The sequence below is a fragment of the Dipodomys ordii genome, unplaced genomic scaffold, assembly GCF_000151885.1.
Source record: "Dipodomys ordii isolate 6190 unplaced genomic scaffold, Dord_2.0 Scaffold6, whole genome shotgun sequence".
Lineage (NCBI taxonomy): Eukaryota > Metazoa > Chordata > Mammalia > Rodentia > Heteromyidae > Dipodomys > Dipodomys ordii.
In genome coordinates this window covers 7,292,118-7,310,228 of record NW_012267222.1, presented here as the reverse complement: position 1 = coordinate 7,310,228, position 18,111 = coordinate 7,292,118, and the positions used below count along the sequence as shown (strand labels likewise).

Below are 18,111 nucleotides of genomic sequence, written 5' to 3'. Positions count from 1 at the left end.
AGGAGGCTGCAATGCTTGGTAAGAAATGTACGCATTATCCTGCCCATGTAATTGTAACCCCTCTGTACAGTATGTTCACAAATAAAATAAAATTAAATTAAAAAAGAAAAAGAAAAGGCCACCGGAGGATTCAGAGAGACAATGCATGTGACTGCACCAAGCACCGCTGAGAACTTCCAGATCCAGGGCCTCTGAAGTCACCTCCAGTTTTTCACCTTGAGCCTGTGGTAGTGCAGATGCCCAGCAGCAGAGGGCGCTGTGCACATGGCCATGAGGGAGATGCGGACTGCATGGTCCAGCAGATGGGGCAGGTGTGCCATCCTGCAGCCCTGGGCTTGAGGCCCAGCGTCCGGGGCCTGAGTCCATGGTCTCTGGCACCTGTCCCCCACTTGATCTCCCACTGCTAGCTACAAACCCCAGGTCCAGCTTCTCCAGACCTCGGGGCGCTCAGCCCCAGGCCAGTGGGGAGGTGGCTCCCTGGCGCTAGACGTTGATGAAGGATCCTTGGTCACCGTCGGCCGACTCGGGCTCCACACAGCGCCCCTTCCTCCTCGTGACCCTGCGGTTTCGGTGGAATCTGGCATAGCAGCGCAGACCTGGGCAGAGGGGAGCTAAGGATCAGGCCATGGGCCTGCTCTCCTCCCTCCCCTCTCCCCCCTCTCCTCCCCTCCCTCCCTCCCTTTACCCCACTCCCTCCATCTCTGCCGGAAGGCCCCTGGGTGCAGCAGTGCCTGGATGGGTTTGAAGGGGGAACTGGGGCACAAGGTGGGGTGAGGCATATGGGTGAGGGGTGGACCGGGGGATTTTTAGGGCAGTGATGATAATAGACTATAGTTAATAATGTACCTGTATTGATTTTGTCCCACAGTACTAAGTGAAAAGGAAAATGATTAAAAATAGGGAAACTGCAGGGCTGGGAAGGTGGCTCAGTGGTAAAGCACTTGCCTTGCATGCATGAGGCCCTGGGTTCGATTCCTCAGCACCACATAAGCAGAAAAAAAAAGCCGGAAGTGGTGCTGTGGCTCAAGTGGTAGAGCGCTAGCCTTGAGCTGAAGAGCTGAGGCCCAGAGTTCAGGCTCCACGACTGGACCCAAAAAAATAAAAAATAGGGAAACTGCTGCTGGGTACCAGTGGCTCACACCTGTAATCCTAGCTACTCAAAAGGCTGAGATCTAAGGATCTTATCTCCAATTAACTACCAGAAAATGGAAAGTGGAGCTGTGGCTCAAGTGATAGAGTGCTACCATGAACAAAAGAGCTCAGCCCCACAGCTAACATATATCTGGATACTGCAACTGGGTGGCTCAAATTCTAATCCTAGGATCACAGTTCAAAGCCAGCCCAGGCAGCAAAGTCCAAGAGACTCTTATCTCTAAGTAACCACCAAAAAGCCAGAAGTGGCTCAAGTCATAGAGTGCCAAGTGAGAGCACAAAGCCCTGAGTTCAAGCCCTAGTACTGGGACTCACACACACATTCGTCTATATCTCTACATCTCTATCTATCTATCTATCTAGCTACACTTTGTGTGTGGAAATCATTCCAGGGGAAATTTCTGTAAACCTTCAGGAGTTGCTTTAAGACCATTGTGGGGGGCTGGGAAGGTGGCTCAGTGGTAGAGTGTTTGCCTTGCATATTTGAGGCCCTGGGTTCAATTCCTCAGCACCACATAACCAGAAAAAGCTGGAAGTGGCGCTGTGGCTCAAGGGGTAGAGTGCTTGCCTTGAGCTGAAGAGCTGAGGGACAGTGCCCAGGCCCAGAGTTCAGGCCCCACAACCGACAAAAAAAAAAAAAAGGAATACTCTGACTTTAGCTTTTGCCCTCCCTTCCCTTCCTCCCTCCCTTCTCCCTTTCCCTAACCACTCGGGTCTGAGTGCGTCACTGTAAAGTGGGGACCATAATTGCTCTCCTCTGGGGATGGCTGTGAGGATCCCAGGGAAGAAGGGCTTGGCACAGAGCCAGGCACACTGGGTACACGTGTGCAGGTGGGCACATGGGCAGCCTGAGGTGGAGCTCAGGGGAGTTAAACAGCCCAAGAGAGGCCGGGCGGGGCCCCGGTGTCCCTCCAGGGATAAAGCTGCGCTGTGTCAGCGCCAGCATCCTCAGGTTGGATCGGATTGAAACAGATCTGGCGATCGTGCCAGCTTGTATTTCAAGGGGTGAGAAAAACAAATCTGAGAAACAGTGCCAGGAGTGGAGACAGTGGGAACCAAGACTGGGGCGGGGGGAGGGGTGACGGGGGGAGGGGGGAGAGGGGTCTCCAAGCAAAGCTGATCTGAGTTCATGCTTTCTGTTCCCAGGGGATGCTCCTCCCTCCCCGGCCCCTCCCACCGCCGGCCACTCTCCCAGGAAATCCTGTGTCCTCCCCTCGGGTCTCACCTTCCACACACATGCAGTCATCGAAGCATTTGTTGTTGAGCCCACGATTGTGGGGCGTGCACAGGTGTCCCCGCAGGTCACAGCAGGTCCCTGGTGACACACGGCGCACACGTGGTCAGCCACGCTGCTCCTCCCTCCTGCCCTGCCCTGCCCTGCCCACGGCCCCGCTGAACAGGACATCCGTCACCTGGGAGGCCAGCCCTGTCCCAGCAGGCTGGGCCATCTGGTGAGACGCTACCCATGGGTGTCATGGCTGACATCCCGGGGGGGGGGCGCTGGCGGAGACCCCAGCTAGGAACTAGACTTGGACATCGGGCCCTCAGGGCTCATGGGCGCCAGCATCTTTCTGACAGATGAGGGCCCAGGCACAGCTTCGCCTGAGCCGGCTCAGCGCTCGGGGACACAGTCTGTCTATCCAGTTGGCTCAAACAATAGTGTGAGAAAGAAACAGCCCGTGAGGAGGCGGGCCAGGCGGGAGTAGTGTCTGGCCACCATCATGGTGCTCAGATCTCTCCCAAGGAAAGTGCCGGATTTCTGGTTTTGGGGTTTGTTTTTGCAGTGACAAAAAGGGCACGTGGCTGACGGTCTCCAGCTGCTGGCTGTGTCAGAGGTCGCCTCTGCCGGTGTCCAGCCCCAGCTGAGAACCAGCGCAGCAAGGGCCCCACGGCTGGCCTCCTCCGCCTCCTCCGCCCAGCCAGGCCTGGCCCCAGGGCTCCTGTTTCACGGGCTAAGACTGATGTTACTCTACGCACCCTGCTTCCTCTCCTCAGGCTGAGCACCACGGGTTCATGCCATTTATCCTAACTACTCAGGAGGCTGAGAGCTGAAGATTACAAGGTTCAAAGCCCTCTCTCTCTCTCTGGTCAGTTGGGGGGCCTGAACTCTGGGCCTGGGCGCTGTCCCTCAGCTCTTCAGCTCAAAGCTAGCACTCTACCACTTGAGCCGCAGCGCCATTTCCGTTTTCCTGGCGGTTCATTGGAGATAAGAGTCTCAGGATTTCCCTGCCTGGGCTGGCTTTGAACTGTGGTTCTCAGCTCTCAGCCTCCTGAGTAGGTGGGAGTACAAGCGTGAGCCTCGGCGCTCAGCTCCTTATCTCCATTTAACCAGCAAAAAGCCAGAATTGGATCAGTGGCTCAAAGTGGTAGAGCACTAGCTTTGAGCAAAAAGAGCTCAGAGACAACACCCAGGCCCTGAGTTCAAGGCCCATGACTGACAAAAATAAAAATCAACAACAATCAAAACCAATTTGGGTGGGCTGGGAAGGTGGCTCAGTGGTAGAGTGCTTGCCTTGCATGCATGAGGCCCTGGGTTCGATTCCTCAGCACCACATAAACAGAAAAAGCCAGAAGTGGCGCTGTGGCTCAAGAGGTAGAGTGCTTGCCTTAAGCTGAAGAGCTGAGGGACAGTGCCCAGGCTCAGAGTTCAGGTCCATCACCGGCAAAAAAAACCAATTTGGGCCCTTGGGTAAGACACTTAGCCCTTCTCTCCCTAGGGCCCAATGGGCTTTGTAGAAAACAGAATGGCAGGGTCTCTCTGTCTCTCTCTGTTTCAGTCTTTCTCTGTCTCTTTGTCTGTCTGTCTCTCTCCACCCCTTGGATTGCTGTAAGTATTAGATGAATTCATGTACAATAGCCACCCTCAGGAAATTGGCTCTCTTGTGGTTATTATTTATTGTCTATAAAGAGTCAGGAACCCTTGGCCAGGCACCAGTGGCTCACGCCTGTAATCCTAGCTACTCAGGAGGCTGAGATCTGAGGATCGAGGTTCAAAGCCAGCCTGAGCAGGGAAGTCTGTGAGCCTCGTATCTCGAATAAACCATGAGAAAACCGGAAGTGGCGCTATGGCTCAAGTGGTAGAGCGCTAGCCTTGAGCTGAATAGCTGAAGCATAGCACCCAGGCCCAGAGTTCAAGCCCCACAACAACAACAACAGCAACAACACAAGAGTCAACAACCCTCAGGCATTGCTCCCAAGCCTGGGAAGCCCCTGCCCCACTCCATGCGGCCCAGCCTGGGGCTCTGGGTGTGGGCACGGGGGTACCTGGCAGGCAGTCCTGGTGGTGGTCACACGGTTCTCCTTCGGCGGGCGATGTCTCATTGCCGTCACCAGAGAGGTGGCCCCGGTGTTTTTCTGGGGACAAGGTGTGTCATCAGAAGTTGAAGCCCAGCAAGGAGAACAGAGGGAGGGATTAAATACAGGACTCTGGTATTGCAGGCAGCCTGGCATAGCTCAGACAAGCCCCTACCTCTCTCTGCCTCAGTTCTTTCTTCTCTAAAGTGGGAGCAGCTGGGTGCCGGTGGCCCACGCCTGTAATCCCAGCTATGCAGGAGGCTGAGATCTGAGGATCGTGGTTCAAAGCTAACCTGGGTAGGAAAGTCTATGGGACGCATCTCTAAGTAACTACCAAAAAAAAGCTGGAAGTGGAGCAGTGGCTCAAGGGTGAGAATACTCAGCTTGAGCACAAAAGCTCAGGCCAGCGCCCAGGCCCAGGCCTGTTTCCCCACGGGCTTGGCATGGGGTAGGCACTTGGCATCATTTTCTTCCTCAGTGCTGGCTCCAGGCTGACGAGCCCCCAGCCCACTATTGGCATCTGCAGCTCAAACCACCCTCCATGGGGGCTTTGCCTGGCGCAGGGCCGGGGAGGGGCCCTGGGTTGCCGGTGTGTGTGGGAGAGCTGGGCATACCTTTCTTCTTTGCAGAAGGCCAGACTTCAGGTTTTAGGTCTTCATAATCGGTCCAGTCGAACAAGGCCATGTCCAGCGTGGGCATCACCTCTCCATCAGACCTGGGCTGCCCCTGAAGGGGAAGAAGGAGGGGACCTGAAACCTTCCCACCAGAGAGCAGGAATGGGGGCGGGGGGCTCAGGCCCCAGAGGAGAAGCTGCTCCTCCTGCTCTACATTGGTGAGCCTTTGTTCCAGCCAAGTGAAGCCCAGCCCTGGAGACACACGCCTGCAATCCCAGCTGCTCAGGAGGCTGAGATCTGAGGATTGTGGTTTGAAGCCAGCCTGGAAAGGAAAGCCCATAAGACTCTTATCTCCAGTCAACCATTAAAAAGCCAGGGCTGGGAAGGTAGCTCAGTGGTAGAGTGCTTGCCTTGTATGCATGAGACCCTGGGTTCGATTCCTCAGCACCACATAAACAGAAAAAGCCAGAAGTGGCACTGTGGCTCAAATGGTAGAGCGCTTGCCTTGAGCTGAAGGGCTGAGGGACAGCGCCCAGGCCCAGAGTTCAAGCCCCACAACCCCCCCAAAAATCATTAAAAAACCAGGAGTGGAGCTGTGGCTTAAGTGGTAGAGCACCAGCCTTGAGCAAAAAAGCTAAGGGACAGTGTCTAGGACATGAGTTCAAGCCCCAGGATTGGCACAATCACACATATTATGACTATGGCCTCTCACACACAAATGATTTTATTATATTTGTATTCTTTTTTTTTTTTTTTGCCAGTCATGGGGCCTGAACTCTGGGCCTGGGCGCTGTCCCTCAGCTCTTCAGCTCAAGGCTAGCACTCTACCACTTGAGTTTTTTCTTTTTGCTTATGTGGTGCTGAGGAATCGAACCCAGGGCCTCAGACATGCAAGGCAAGCGCTCTACCACTGAGCCACCTTCCCAGCCCCTATACTTGTATTCTTGGGACCACTAAAGACAATACTTTTTTTTTTTTGTCTGGTCGTGGGGCCTGAACTCTGGGCCTGGGCGCTGTCCCTCAGCCCTTCAGCTCAAGGCTAGCGCTCTACCACTTGAGCTACCTCCCCAGCCCAGACAACACTTTTTCTTGTGTTTGAGGCCATCACTGAGTGAGATGAGGGTCATTTGGGAAAGCAAGTATCTTTCAACCAGGAGTGACTGAAATTACAGAAAATGAAACTGGGGCTGGGAAGGTGGCTCAGTGGTAGAGTGCCTGCCTGGCATGCATGAAGCCCTGGCTTCCATGCCTCAGTACCACACACACAGAAAAAGCCAGAAGTGGTGCTGCGGCTCAAGTGGCAGAGTGCTCAGGATAGTGCCCAGGCCCTGAGTTCAAACCCCAGAACTAGGCGTTGGGGGGAGGGGAGTGAGTGAAATTGTAAATACTCGTCAATGCTGATTTATAAGTTCTATTCCATTATACGGATCCCTTGAAAGGACTTTATTTTGAGAGCTCTCAGAGCCACAGAGGAGAGTCAGGAGTGAGCGGGTAGACTCCTACATAGCCTTCCACAAACAGCAGCAGTGGCATTTATGTGAGCGTAGACAGAGCAACGGCTGACTAGCACCAGCTAAGCCTAGGCCATATGGGGAGTTTTGGCAACACTAGGGCCTGAACTCAGAGCCATGTGTCTGCTAGGTAGGTGCTCTACTACTTGAGCTATGCCCCTAGCCTTTTGTTACTTTTCTAATAGGAATCTGCTTTTGTCCCCAGGCCAGGCTAGACCACAATCCTGCTATTACTGCTTCTCTTGTAACCGGAGTGACAGGTGTGCCCCAATGGGTCCAGTCTTTTTTTTTTTTTTAATGTATTGAGATGAGGGTTTCATAAATGTTTTGTCGGTGTTGGCCTCGAGTTGCAATCCTCCTGATCTCAGCCTCCTGAGTCATGGGGATTATAGGTGTAAACCACAGCACTCCGCTGCAACACAGCTTTAAAAATTACTAGACTGTTCTGTGAGCTCTTTCCCAAGTCCTACCACCCTCTGTGCGTGGAGACCCCAATGCTAGGTTGGCACTTGCTTCCTGGGCTGTGCCCAGAGTGGGCTCCGGGCCCTCTTCCTCAGGATAGAGTCCCGCCCAGCAGGGTGGGAGCTCAACTGCCCTGGCATCAGAGGCCTTCCTACATGGCCCTGCCCTGTCCCAAGAGCCCTTCCAGCCCTGAGCTGCGGGGGGGGGGCCCTACCTGGGGCCGCAGGGAGGTGACCGGCAGGATCAGGGACTCTTCCGTGGCAGGTGTGGCCTCCAGTGTGGTCAGGAAGAGCATGGTGGGGGCCAGGCTGGTGGACGACTCCTCCATGGTGGCCTCCAGGATCTGGTCTTCAGGCAGCTCCGCCTTCTTCATCAGGGAGCTGGGGCCTCGGATCAGCGCTCGGCCTGAGACCCGGCAGCAAGCATAGGTTGATCTGCTTGCCACCTGCTGCCACACACCAGCTCAGCCCACCTTTCCCACCGCCAGCCACGGGGTGGCAGGGACCACGTGACTTAGTCCAGGTACCATCCCCGCCGCCGCCTGACCTGCTTGGGACCCCGGACAGTGAAGCCTACCTCCCAGCATTCTGGCAAGTCCACTGGGAGCTGGCGGAGGTGGGCATGTCGCAATAAGAGCTAGAGGGGTTAACCCTGGAAGGCTTCCTGGAGGAGGTGAGGTTGGGTCTGTAGCAGTCACCTCACCTTGCAGAATTGAATCCCAGAAGGCAGATAGGGGACTTTAGGGGACTTCAGAACCATTCCTTTGGAACCATTCTTTTTTTTTTTTTTTCCTTCCCTTAAGGAAACAGCCAGAGGCTGAGCCTACAGGTTCCTCTGTCCCTTGCCCCCTGCCAGTGCTCCCTGGAAGCCAGGAAGTGGGGCTGGGTGGAGATCGGGGCCATGCATGTGCCCTCCTGCTCATCCTCAAGGGTGCCCTAGAGGATCTCCAGGCTCCCGGGCTGGGGCTTTGTCTAGGTTTGCCGGCTGGGGTGGGTGGGGTCTCAGGAGCAAGCCCTCCCCCCTTCCCACTTGTGGGAGGAGGGAGGCAGAGGCTCCACCTCTTTCTTCCCAAAGAAACATCAGCGTGTCCCTGGCACTTCCTGGCCCCTAGGGGCAGTCCTGTCCCATGAAGAGACAGAAGCTCCAAGCGGCCTGCTGGGGCCTTGGGGAGACTGGGGAAGTTCTACCTGTGAGCTAGCTGCCCAGGGTTTGGCGTTGGTTTTTTTTCAGAGACTGAACAGGGGCCAAGGGCGGGAAGAGAAGGGAGGCCGGGGTGGCTTGGAGCTCACTGTGGATAAGCCCTCCTGATACACACAGGGTGACACAGGGGAGTGGGGGTGTCATGTCTCCCCCGGAGTGCTAGGGTTTAGGTCTGCAATACATCCCAAAAGCCAAGACTGTGATGCTGCTGCCTTTTTAAAAGGTGGGGCCTGGTGGGAGGAAGTGAGGTGATTGGGGGCGTGGCCTCCAAGGAGCTATCAAGACCCTGGGCTGTTCCCCTCTCTCTGCTTCCTGGCCCCCAAGAGGTGAGCAGCTTGAGCTCCAGCCATGACTCCACCCCAGGCCCAAAGCAGGGTGGGGAGGAGGACATAGATGGGCTAAGACCTTTGAAACCACCAGCCAAAGGACGTGGTTTCTTTCTTTAATTAGTTTATCTCTCAGGCTTTGGGTGGTGGCTATAGAGAGCTGACAGACATGTGGAGTCACTTGTACTCAGGTGACAGAGTGGACGCCCGTCCCACTGAGGATGGACTTGGACTTGTTATGGTCTGTGTCTAAACATTCACAAATCAGGTCTCCACCCTGAGGCTGAGGGAAGAGGGAACATTATCCTCAAGGTAGAGCCAGGGGGCTGAGCTTGGTGGATCTGACTTCAGAGCCTCCACTCTGTTCTACAATTGATTGAATGAGAGGCTGGAACAGCGATGATCTGTTCTGTCTATACCTAGCACTTAGAGTAGGATAGATTTAGGTCAGATACAAGGCAGAACTTCCTGACACAGGAGGAGGATCTAACTCTCCTGCCTCCTCCACTACCTACACCACCTCTCTGAGATCCCTCCACTCTTCTGGGTACTTATTGTCTGGAGCTACCAGGAGACCCAGTTGGCCTCCCCCTCCTGCCCTGGGCCATCGCCCCTCCCAATCCTCCCCAGTCCCCGAGCTACCTCGGTGTGGTTTCAGCCTGTCTCTGCGTCTCTTGTGCTCCCTGCCACGTTTCTTCGCCCTCTCCCACCCTGGAGGCCGGGGCTCCTTCTCGGGATAGGGTGACGCCAGTCCCAGGAACAGCTCCTTGTCCAGCAGCAGGCCTGCAGGACTCTGTCCAGGCAGCTGCCCCCCAGGGAGCCTGGAGGCCTGCTTGGGGGTGGTGACCACAGCTCCATCCTGAGCCCGGCTGGGCATGCCCGGGCCCCGCCGGCGGTGATGGCTGGCCCGTGTCCATAGCACAGAGCCTGGGTCCCTGTGAATCTCAGGCAGGTTCCGGGCCGGGCTGAGCGAGCCTGCCAGGCCCCCCTCCAACAGCACCAGGAGGCTGAGGAGCAGCGTAGGGACCCTGCAGAGGGTGGATGCTGCCATTGGCTCTGCCCTGCAAGGAAAGCAGTTCTCTAGGGTAGACCTCAGCCCCTGCTTCTGGTCCCAGATCCCTCACCCACTGTTAGGACTCCCTTCTTCTGGTACCTGAACGAAGGCTTGAACTCAAGTCCTCACATTCTTTTTTTTTTTTTTTTTGGCCAATCCTGGGTCCAGGACTCAGGGCCTGGGCGCTGTCCCTGAGCTTCTTTTGCTCAAAGCTAGCTCTCTACCACTTGAGCCACAGCGCCACTTCCGGCTTTTTTCTTATGTGGTGCTGAGGAATCGAAGCCAGGGCCTCTGGCATGCAAGGCAAGCGCTCTACCACTGAGCCACCTTCCCAGCCCCAAGCCTTACATTCTTTTTTTTTGGTCGGTCGTGGGGCTTGAACTCTGGGCCTGGGCGCTGTCCCTCAGCTCTTCAGCTCAAGGCGAGCGCTCTACGACTTGAGCTACAGCGCCATTTCCCCAAGCCTTACATTCTTGTATGGCTTTTCCACTCAAGACTGGTGCTCTACCATCTAAGCCTGTTTAATTACAGATAAAAGTCTCTCAGATTTGTGTGTCTAGGCTGGCTTTGAACCTTGATCCTCAGATCTCAGCCTCCCAATTAGCTAGGATTACAGGTGTGAGCCACCAGTGTTCAGTTAACTTGGTTCTTTTTTTTTTTTTGGTCAGTCGTGGGGCCTGAACTCTGGCCTGGGTGCTGTCCCTCAGCTCTTCAGCTCAAGGCTAGCACTCTACCACTTGAGCCTCAGCACCACTTCCGGCTTTTTCTGCTTATGTGGTGCTGAGGAATCGAACTCAGGGCCTCATGCATCCAAGGCAAGCACTCTACCATTGAGCCACCTTCCCAGCCCCCAACTTGGTTCTTTTTGTTGTTCTGGTTCTGGGACTTGAACTCAGGGTTCTGTCCTTTAGCTTTTGTGCTCAAAGCTAGCACTCTTGCCACTTGAGCCACAGCTCCGCTTCCAGCTTTTTTTTTTTTGGGGGGGGGTTAGAGATAAAAGTCTCATGGCATTTCCTGCCCAGACTGGCTCCGAACCACGACCCTCAGACCTCAGCCTTCTGAGCCACTAGCATCGGGCTTAACCAAGTTCTTAACAGGGATGTTGGGGGACTGTGCCCCCTAGGGACTCTCCAAGCTAATGGCATCTAGGAAGGGGAGGGGTGCAACCCCGCCATGCACAGAACAGGCCCCAGCAACCATTCATCTGGCCTGGGAAGTTGGTGGTACCCAGACTGAGCAGCCATCGGGACCCACAGCCTCCAGGCTCCAGCCCCGACTGAAATTCCTTTCTCTGCACAGAACTCTGCCCTTGGCCAAGTCCCCTGCTGCACAGCGGAGCCCTGCAGAGCTCCAGAATGCACTGCAAGGCGCTGAAACTTGAGTGGGAGCCTACATGCAAACAAACAGAATAATAGCACACCCCATGCTACGCGCTCTGGGCAGGTCTGTTTTGCTGTCTTTCAACAGCTCTCTGAAAAGGCTCCTGTGATTGCTCTTGTTTTCTGAAGTGGCAATTAAGGCTGAGTGGGTAAGTCACACTTTGCGAGTGTCATTGTGTGCGCTTGCGTCCTGGTCCTGGGGCTTGAACTCAGGGCCTGGGCGCTGTCTCTTTGCTTTGTTTTGCTCAAGGCTGGTGCTCTGCCACTTGAGCCATAGTTCCACTTCTGGCTTTTCGGTGATTAATTGAGATAAGGGTCCCCATGGACCTTTTCAGCCTGGGCTGGCTTTGAACCTTTGTTCTCAGATCTCAGCCTGAGTAGCTAGGATTAAGGGGGTCGGGCGGGGCGGGGGGTGAGCCAATGCCCAGCCCAGCTACTCTTCTCTTTCCATCATGAGCTCTTGGCTCCCTGAACTCCTGACATTGTCCCTGTAATGCTGATGAGTGTGGGGGTCTCTGCAGACTGGCTCTGTCTGCTCTCTATTGTCCCTGCCACATCCCCCCAGGATGCTGACCTCTGGGGCAGGAGGCGCCCAGAGGACAGTTAAGCAGGGGCTCAGGAGGCTGGTGGCTGGGTTGGTGGGGTGTCTGTCTGGCCCTAGGGCCCTGCCCCCACATCAGCCCCACTCCATCTTCAGATGGCACCAGGCCGGCTGATTGAATTTTTATGGCCTTCCCAGAACTCCATTAGGCTCCCCAAGGTGCTTACGCCATGGTTTCCTTGTGATTTGTGGCCAGAGAATTGACCAGGGCTGAAGAAAGATTGGCAGGCCTGGGAAAGTTCCCTAATCCCCCAGCATCCCCAGTCTTCTTGGCTCCTGTGACCCCCCCCCACAGGCTCGCAGTACCCAACTCAGAGGCAGGAGGGAGGCCAGAAGGGAGGCCAGGAGGGGCCCCCCTCGCACATCCGGACTCCAATGAGCCAGCTAGGCTCCTCCTGGGGCCAAAAGTGAACACATAAGTCTCCTCCATCCTTTTCCATTTTGTCCCCTCAGGGGACAGCCTACAGGTGAAGGGGGACATTTGTGACACCATTTCCTCATCCCTGTCCATCCAATCCGGAGGTCATAAACTGCAGTGCTCCCCCAGGGCCTCTGGCTAGTGAGGCTGGTGCTCCCTGTTCCCGAGGCAGCCCCATGGGGGCCCAGGAGCCTCTGGACGCATCAGTCCAGCTTCGTTCTGTTCAGAGCAGGGCTGCCGTCCAGGCCGGCATCTAGTCTGACCACAGCGGGACGCGGCCCTCGGCACTCCCTGTCATGGGGAGACAGGACAGGCTGGGTCTGGGTTGGACGCTGTCCAGCTCCAGGACATCCCCGGGCCACAGAGAACCTTTGGGGCATCTATCTGTTGGTGGATGGAGTCCATCATTCTGGGATAAAAGAGGGGAGGACGGGAGATTCAGGGAATGCAGGCAGGGGGCAGATGGGGACTTGGCAGAGGCTGGCAGGCCTGTGGGCACAAAGAGGCCGCTCACTGTCTCTGACTGTGAGGATGGTCAACGACTCAGTACCTTCCCACCAAGCACTTTTTCACCCAGCATCTTCCCACCCAGTACCTTAGCACCTTCCTAACTAGCACCTTTCCACCCAGCACATTCCCACTCAGTACCTTCCTACCTGGTACCTTTCTAGTTAGCACCTTCCCACCCAGTACCTCCCCACTTAGTACCTTCCCATCCAGTACGCACCTTCCCACTTAGTACCTTCCTACCCAGCACCTCCCCACTTAGCACCTTCCCACCCAGCATCTTCCTAACTAGCACCTTTCCACTTAGTATCTTGCCACCCAGCACTTCCTACCCAGTACCTTCCCACTGAACCACAGCCTCCTCATTTTGGTGCTGAAGAATCTGTACAGTGTGGCCCGGAACTCATTTTACAATACCGACTTCTGCTTTCTCTTCTTCACACTGGGCAGAGGCTGGTCCCGGCCCCCAGGACACTCGATCTTTGCTGTCTGTTCTCACACAGGCTGGCCCCTCAGCCCTGAGTACCCTCCATCTGTCCCCATAGTTCCCTGCTCCATGCAGCCTCCTCCAGTCCCTGCCCCGGTGCACTGCCTTCCCTCTGTTCCTTCACAGCCCTCCCTGGCTCATGCAGCCCTGGTCTGCCAGGTTGGACGGGGCATCTCGGTCTTTTTATCTAAACCCTGCCCAGACAATGCCACTCAGGGGCGGGGCTCTGCTCCTGCCTCGGCGCTGCACGATCAGGCACAAGTCTAGGCACTGGTGACTGCAGATTAGGGTGCCAGGGGACGCCCTGAAGTGGGTGTGCACACACGTGTTGTGCATATGTGTGCTTGTGTGTGTGTACTGGGTACACAGGGTAGGGAGGAGACTGCATGCATGCTCGCCCCCCCCACTTCAAGCCCATCAGATCTTGGAACAGCCCAACCACCAAGATGCCAACCTGGCAGAGAGCCACTCAGGAAACATGGGCTGCCACAGAAGCCGTGCCAAGGATCCCCAGCAATGAGGTGACAGGCGCCCATCCATTCCTGTCACTCTGGAAGCCAGTTGGAGGCCATGTCACAAAGCAGCAAGCATCCAAGTGAGAACGGAAGGCAGGCGCTCCCCCCCCCTCAGACGGCTCTGCCCGCAGCTCACTCACAAAGCCGGCCTAGGAGCCCGAGTGGATCCTTTGCCCCTGCCCTCCATGCTGGGCACAGGCCAAGCCCGGAGCTGATCTGAATGGGCGTGGTGGACAGACCTCAGGAGCGTCCATCTTGACACAAGTCCAAACAAACAAAAAATCATCCTAAGCCAGGCTCCGGTGGCTCATGCCTGACATCCTAGCAAGTCAGGAGGCTGAGGTCTGAGGATCATGGCTCCAAGCCAGGCAGGGCAGGAAACTGTGAGATTCTTTTTTTGGTCAGTTGTGGGTCTTAAACTCTGGGCCTGGGCGCTGTCCCTCAGCTCTTCAGCTCAAGGCTAGCACTCTACCACTTGAGCCACAGCGCCACTTCTGGCTTTTTCTGCTTATGTGGTGCTGAGGAATTGAACCCAGGGCCTCATGTGTGCAAGGCAAGCGCTCTACCACTGAGCCACCTTCCCAGCCCCCTGTAAGACACTTATGTTCAGTTAGCCACCAAAAAAATGCTGGAAGTAGAGCTGTGGCTCAAGTGGTCAGAGTACCAGCTTTGGGCTGGAAAAGCCAAGTGAGAGCCAGAGGCCCCGAGTTCAAGGCCCAGTACTGGAACACACATGTATACATGCGTACACACACACACACACACACACACACACACACCATCCTACTAACAGAATTATAACACTTGAGCTCCCTTCCACTTGTCTACAAACAAGGAAACAGGCTGAGTAATGGCAGCCACTAAGTAGCGCTGCACTTGGGATACAGGATATAGTCCTTGTCTCTAAAGCCAGGGCTCAAAGCTCCCCCTCCCCTCCCCACACATACACATGCACCTGCCATTCCCTGGAGAGCACTTGGGGGCGGGGAAGCAACAGCATATGCAAATGAGATAACTAATCCCTTCTAAAGCCCTTCCCCACCAGCAGCCTTGCCTCTGGGGCTGAGGGCGCTCCTGCTAAGCCTGCAAGACAACTGTGGAGCTCAGCCACCTGGCTCCTCAGGACAGCTCCAAGACCAGATTTCTCCCATGCTCTAGAGGGCCCACAGGTTGCCTGGTGGGCTGGGGAGGGGGTGCTGGCTGAGGGGTGTCAGGATGCTATGCTAAGGCCAAAGGATTGCCCCCCCCCACAACAAGAATTCAGGCCCTGTCTCCTGTCTTGTGTGAAAGTGGTATGTTGGAGGTGTGAATCTTGGCCAGTGCTGTTGTGGAGCAGAGCTTTTGAATCTGGTTCACCTAATAGAATTTAATTCACCTAATCTAATTCATACGCTGTATTTTAGCTGCGCACAGCTGGAATTCTAGCTACTCCGGAGGCTGCCATCTGGAGGATAACAGCTTGAAGCCAGCGTGGGCAGGGAAGTCCAAGAGACTATCTCCAAATTAACCAGCAAAAAGCTAGGGTGGAGGCATGGCTCAAGCTAATCAAGCAGGCTGAGTGGCACCTGTTGTTTTTTTCCTGTTTCATTTTTGTTCTTCCAGGGCTGGGGATTGAAGCTCAGTTAAGTGCTTGCCTACCATGCACTAGCGACCTTGGGTTCCACCTCCAGCACCACAAAACAATATTTTCTGTATGTGTGGGCCGGGACTGGGGCTTGAACTTGAGGCCTAGAGTCTATTCTTTGGCTTTTTTCACTCAAGGCTAGCACTCTACCACTTGAGCCACAGCTCCACTTCTGGCTTTCTAGTGGTTTACTAGAGATTCACACATTTTCCTGCCCAGGCTGGCTTTGAACTTCAATCCTCAGATATCAGCCTCCTGAGTAGCCAGGATTTTTCTGAACTGGAGCATCAAGCAAAGACAGCTAGAGACTCAGCTCAGCACTGGTGTGACAGGTATCTACCCAGGCACCGGCAAATACCTAGGAGGGCAGGAAGTGGCCACTTCCTTTCACCTTTGTTGACTTCCTTTAAAGAAGTTTGGCAGGAGCTGCACAGAATCTAAGTAGAGAGGCTGAAAATGTAGGGCTTACAGCTGCAGCTGCATAAATCAGAGCAAACATTGCGGGGGTGCTACACAGCTCATGAAATACGTTTTACTGGCTTTATGTGAAGTATTGGGATTCTGGGTTAGATTTCAGTTGAGAAAACTCAACTGAATACCCCCCAAAAAGATTTTTGGGGGGTGGGGGCTAGGACTGAGGCTGTATCTTGGAGGTAGAGAGCCTGCCTAGTGTGCAAGGGTCCTGGATTCCACCCCAGCACTGCCCAAAACAAACAAAAACAAAACCCCACTTTGTGTGTGTGTGAGAGAGAGAGAGAGAGAGAGGAAGGTAGGGGAGACTGAGCCCCAGACTCTGGGTCAGATGGGTGTTCCCACAGGCTGGGTGTGCCAGGGAGCCTGGGCATTTACCGTCCATGGTAACACGACTCCTCCATCTGTCTATCCAGCTGCCAGCCACAGGTAGGGAGAGGTGACGGACGGTCCCTTGGGGCCTGCAGATGCCCACCAGGGCTGGGCCATGCGTGTACCAGCACGGCCTGCGGGCACACCATGTGAAGGCTAGCCCAGCCAGGCCCAGACGGTGCTCTGCCTCGCCAGCCCCTGGAGGAGGCCTGCCGGGCTCTCTGCCTAGCTTGCCAACTCTGGCTGATTGCTGAGCACGAGGGTGACCCTTACAGATCTGACTGCTGGCAAGGGTACCAGGAGACTGGCACAGGGCCTCTCTGAGGGGGTACTGCCATCTTTCAGGAGCGCCTCACCAGAGGGAAAGTGTGCTGGACAGGGAGGGAGGCTCTGCTCCCCACAAAAACATAAACCCTCCGAGGTTTATGAGAAAGTTCAAGTCCAGCGCTGGTGGCTTTAGTGGCTGTGCGCACATGCAAGTGCGTAGTTGGTACGAGGGCTTGAACTCAAGGCCATGGGATTTGCACTTTGGGCCTGGGCGCTGTCCCTGAGCTCTTCAGCTCAAGGCTAACCAACGCTCTACCTCTTGAGCTATAGCACCACTTCTGGGTTTCTGAGTGGTTTATTGGAGATAAAAGTCTCACGGACTTTTCTGCCTGGGTTGACTTTGAACTGCGATCCTCAGATCTCAGCCTCCTGAGTAGCTAGGATTACAGGCGTGAGCCACCACACTTGGCCTACTTAGAGCTTTTTTTTTTTTTTTTTGTCAGTCATGGGGCTTGAACTCTAGGCCTGGGAGCTGTCCCTCAGCTCTTTAGCTCAAGGCTAACACTCTACCACTTGAGCCACAGTGTCACTTCCTCACACTCTTGCTTAACTCTTTTGCTCAAGGCTGGTGCTCTACCACTTGAGCCATACCTCCCCTCCCATTTTTTGCTGGTTATTGATGGAGATAAGAGTCTCAGATTTGTCTGCACAGGCTGGCTTTGAGCCAGGATCTTTAAATCTCAATCTCCTGAATAGCTGAGATCACAGGCGTGAGCCTTTAGCGCCTGGTATGAGTTTCAATCATTTTGAGGGCAGCCTCAAAGTGTCATCCTCCTGATCTCTGCCTTCCAATTAGCTGGGATCATAGGTAGGAGTCACAGGACTAACAAAAGTTAGAGGCACAGACATAACCATTAAGAATTAAAAGATAGGTCCCCGAAACCTGTTAAACTAGCCATGGATGAACTACACTGAGCACAGTAAAAGGAGCTGTGTGACTTAAACAAGTCTCTTAACCTCTCTGATGTTAAGATGTGGAGTAAATGCAATGAGTACGGCTAATGGCTGCTGCTATTATGAGATGGGGAAAGAGAGGAATCAGGGAGCTAGGGACGGGGTGGGGCAAGGCTCAGGAGGCCTCTGGAACCCTTTGTGGCTTCACATGTGCAGGGGGCCACATCCTCCGTGTTGAGTCGGGTGATGGATGGCCCGGTGGACAGCGCTCGGCCACCCTGGAGGGGACCATTGTCTTAGCAAATGAGATTTCACTTCCCTGCAGGGGTAGCTCCATCTGCTTTAACTGTGTCCCACAGCAGCTTTGGGCTCTGCCCGCCCCCCCCAGAACTGCAGAGGCTTTCCTGGCCAGGGCCTTCCAGCTCTGCCTCCTCTCACCCCCATCCCTGACGCCGTCCCCCCACCCCGCCACCCGGCCTAGAGCTTCTGCCTGATCACAGATCCTCAACACCCCTCCTCTCCAAAGCAGTTTGTGGGGGGAGGGAGAGAAGCCCCACCGTCTCCCAAACTTCGTTATCTTGGTACCCAGATGATTCTGCATCATTTGTCATTTGCTCAGACCTGTCACTTAATCTTCAAGTGACAAAACGCCTTCTGTGGGGTTCTGGCACAGGCAGGCGAGCAGGAGAGATGTGGGTGTGAATCCTGCCTCCTGCGCTGAACAAGCCCTGTGACCCAGGCAAGTAGCTTCACCTCTCTGGGCTTCTGTCCCACACTGGAACAGTGATACATTTCTTTTTTGGGGGGGTGTGGGGGGGAGATCTGGTCATGGGGCCTGAACTCTGGGCCTGGGTGCTGTCCCTCAGCTCTTCAGCTCAAGGCTAGCACTCTACCACTTGAGCC

The 18,111-nt window shown here is 55.1% G+C and overlaps 1 protein-coding gene across 1 annotated transcript; it reads right to left on the bottom strand.

Annotated features, from left to right (window-relative positions):
- Positions 1-483: 483 nt before the first annotated feature.
- Positions 484-9,610, bottom strand: Draxin (dorsal inhibitory axon guidance protein). Its single transcript, XM_013033877.1, has 6 exons — positions 9,202-9,610; positions 7,248-7,438; positions 5,061-5,172; positions 4,417-4,506; positions 2,378-2,467; positions 484-596 (listed from the first exon to the last, which is right to left on the bottom strand). Exons 1-6 carry the CDS (start codon positions 9,608-9,610, stop codon positions 484-486), a joined length of 1,005 nt encoding a protein of 334 aa, XP_012889331.1.
- Between the last annotated feature and the right edge of the window lie 8,501 nt (positions 9,611-18,111).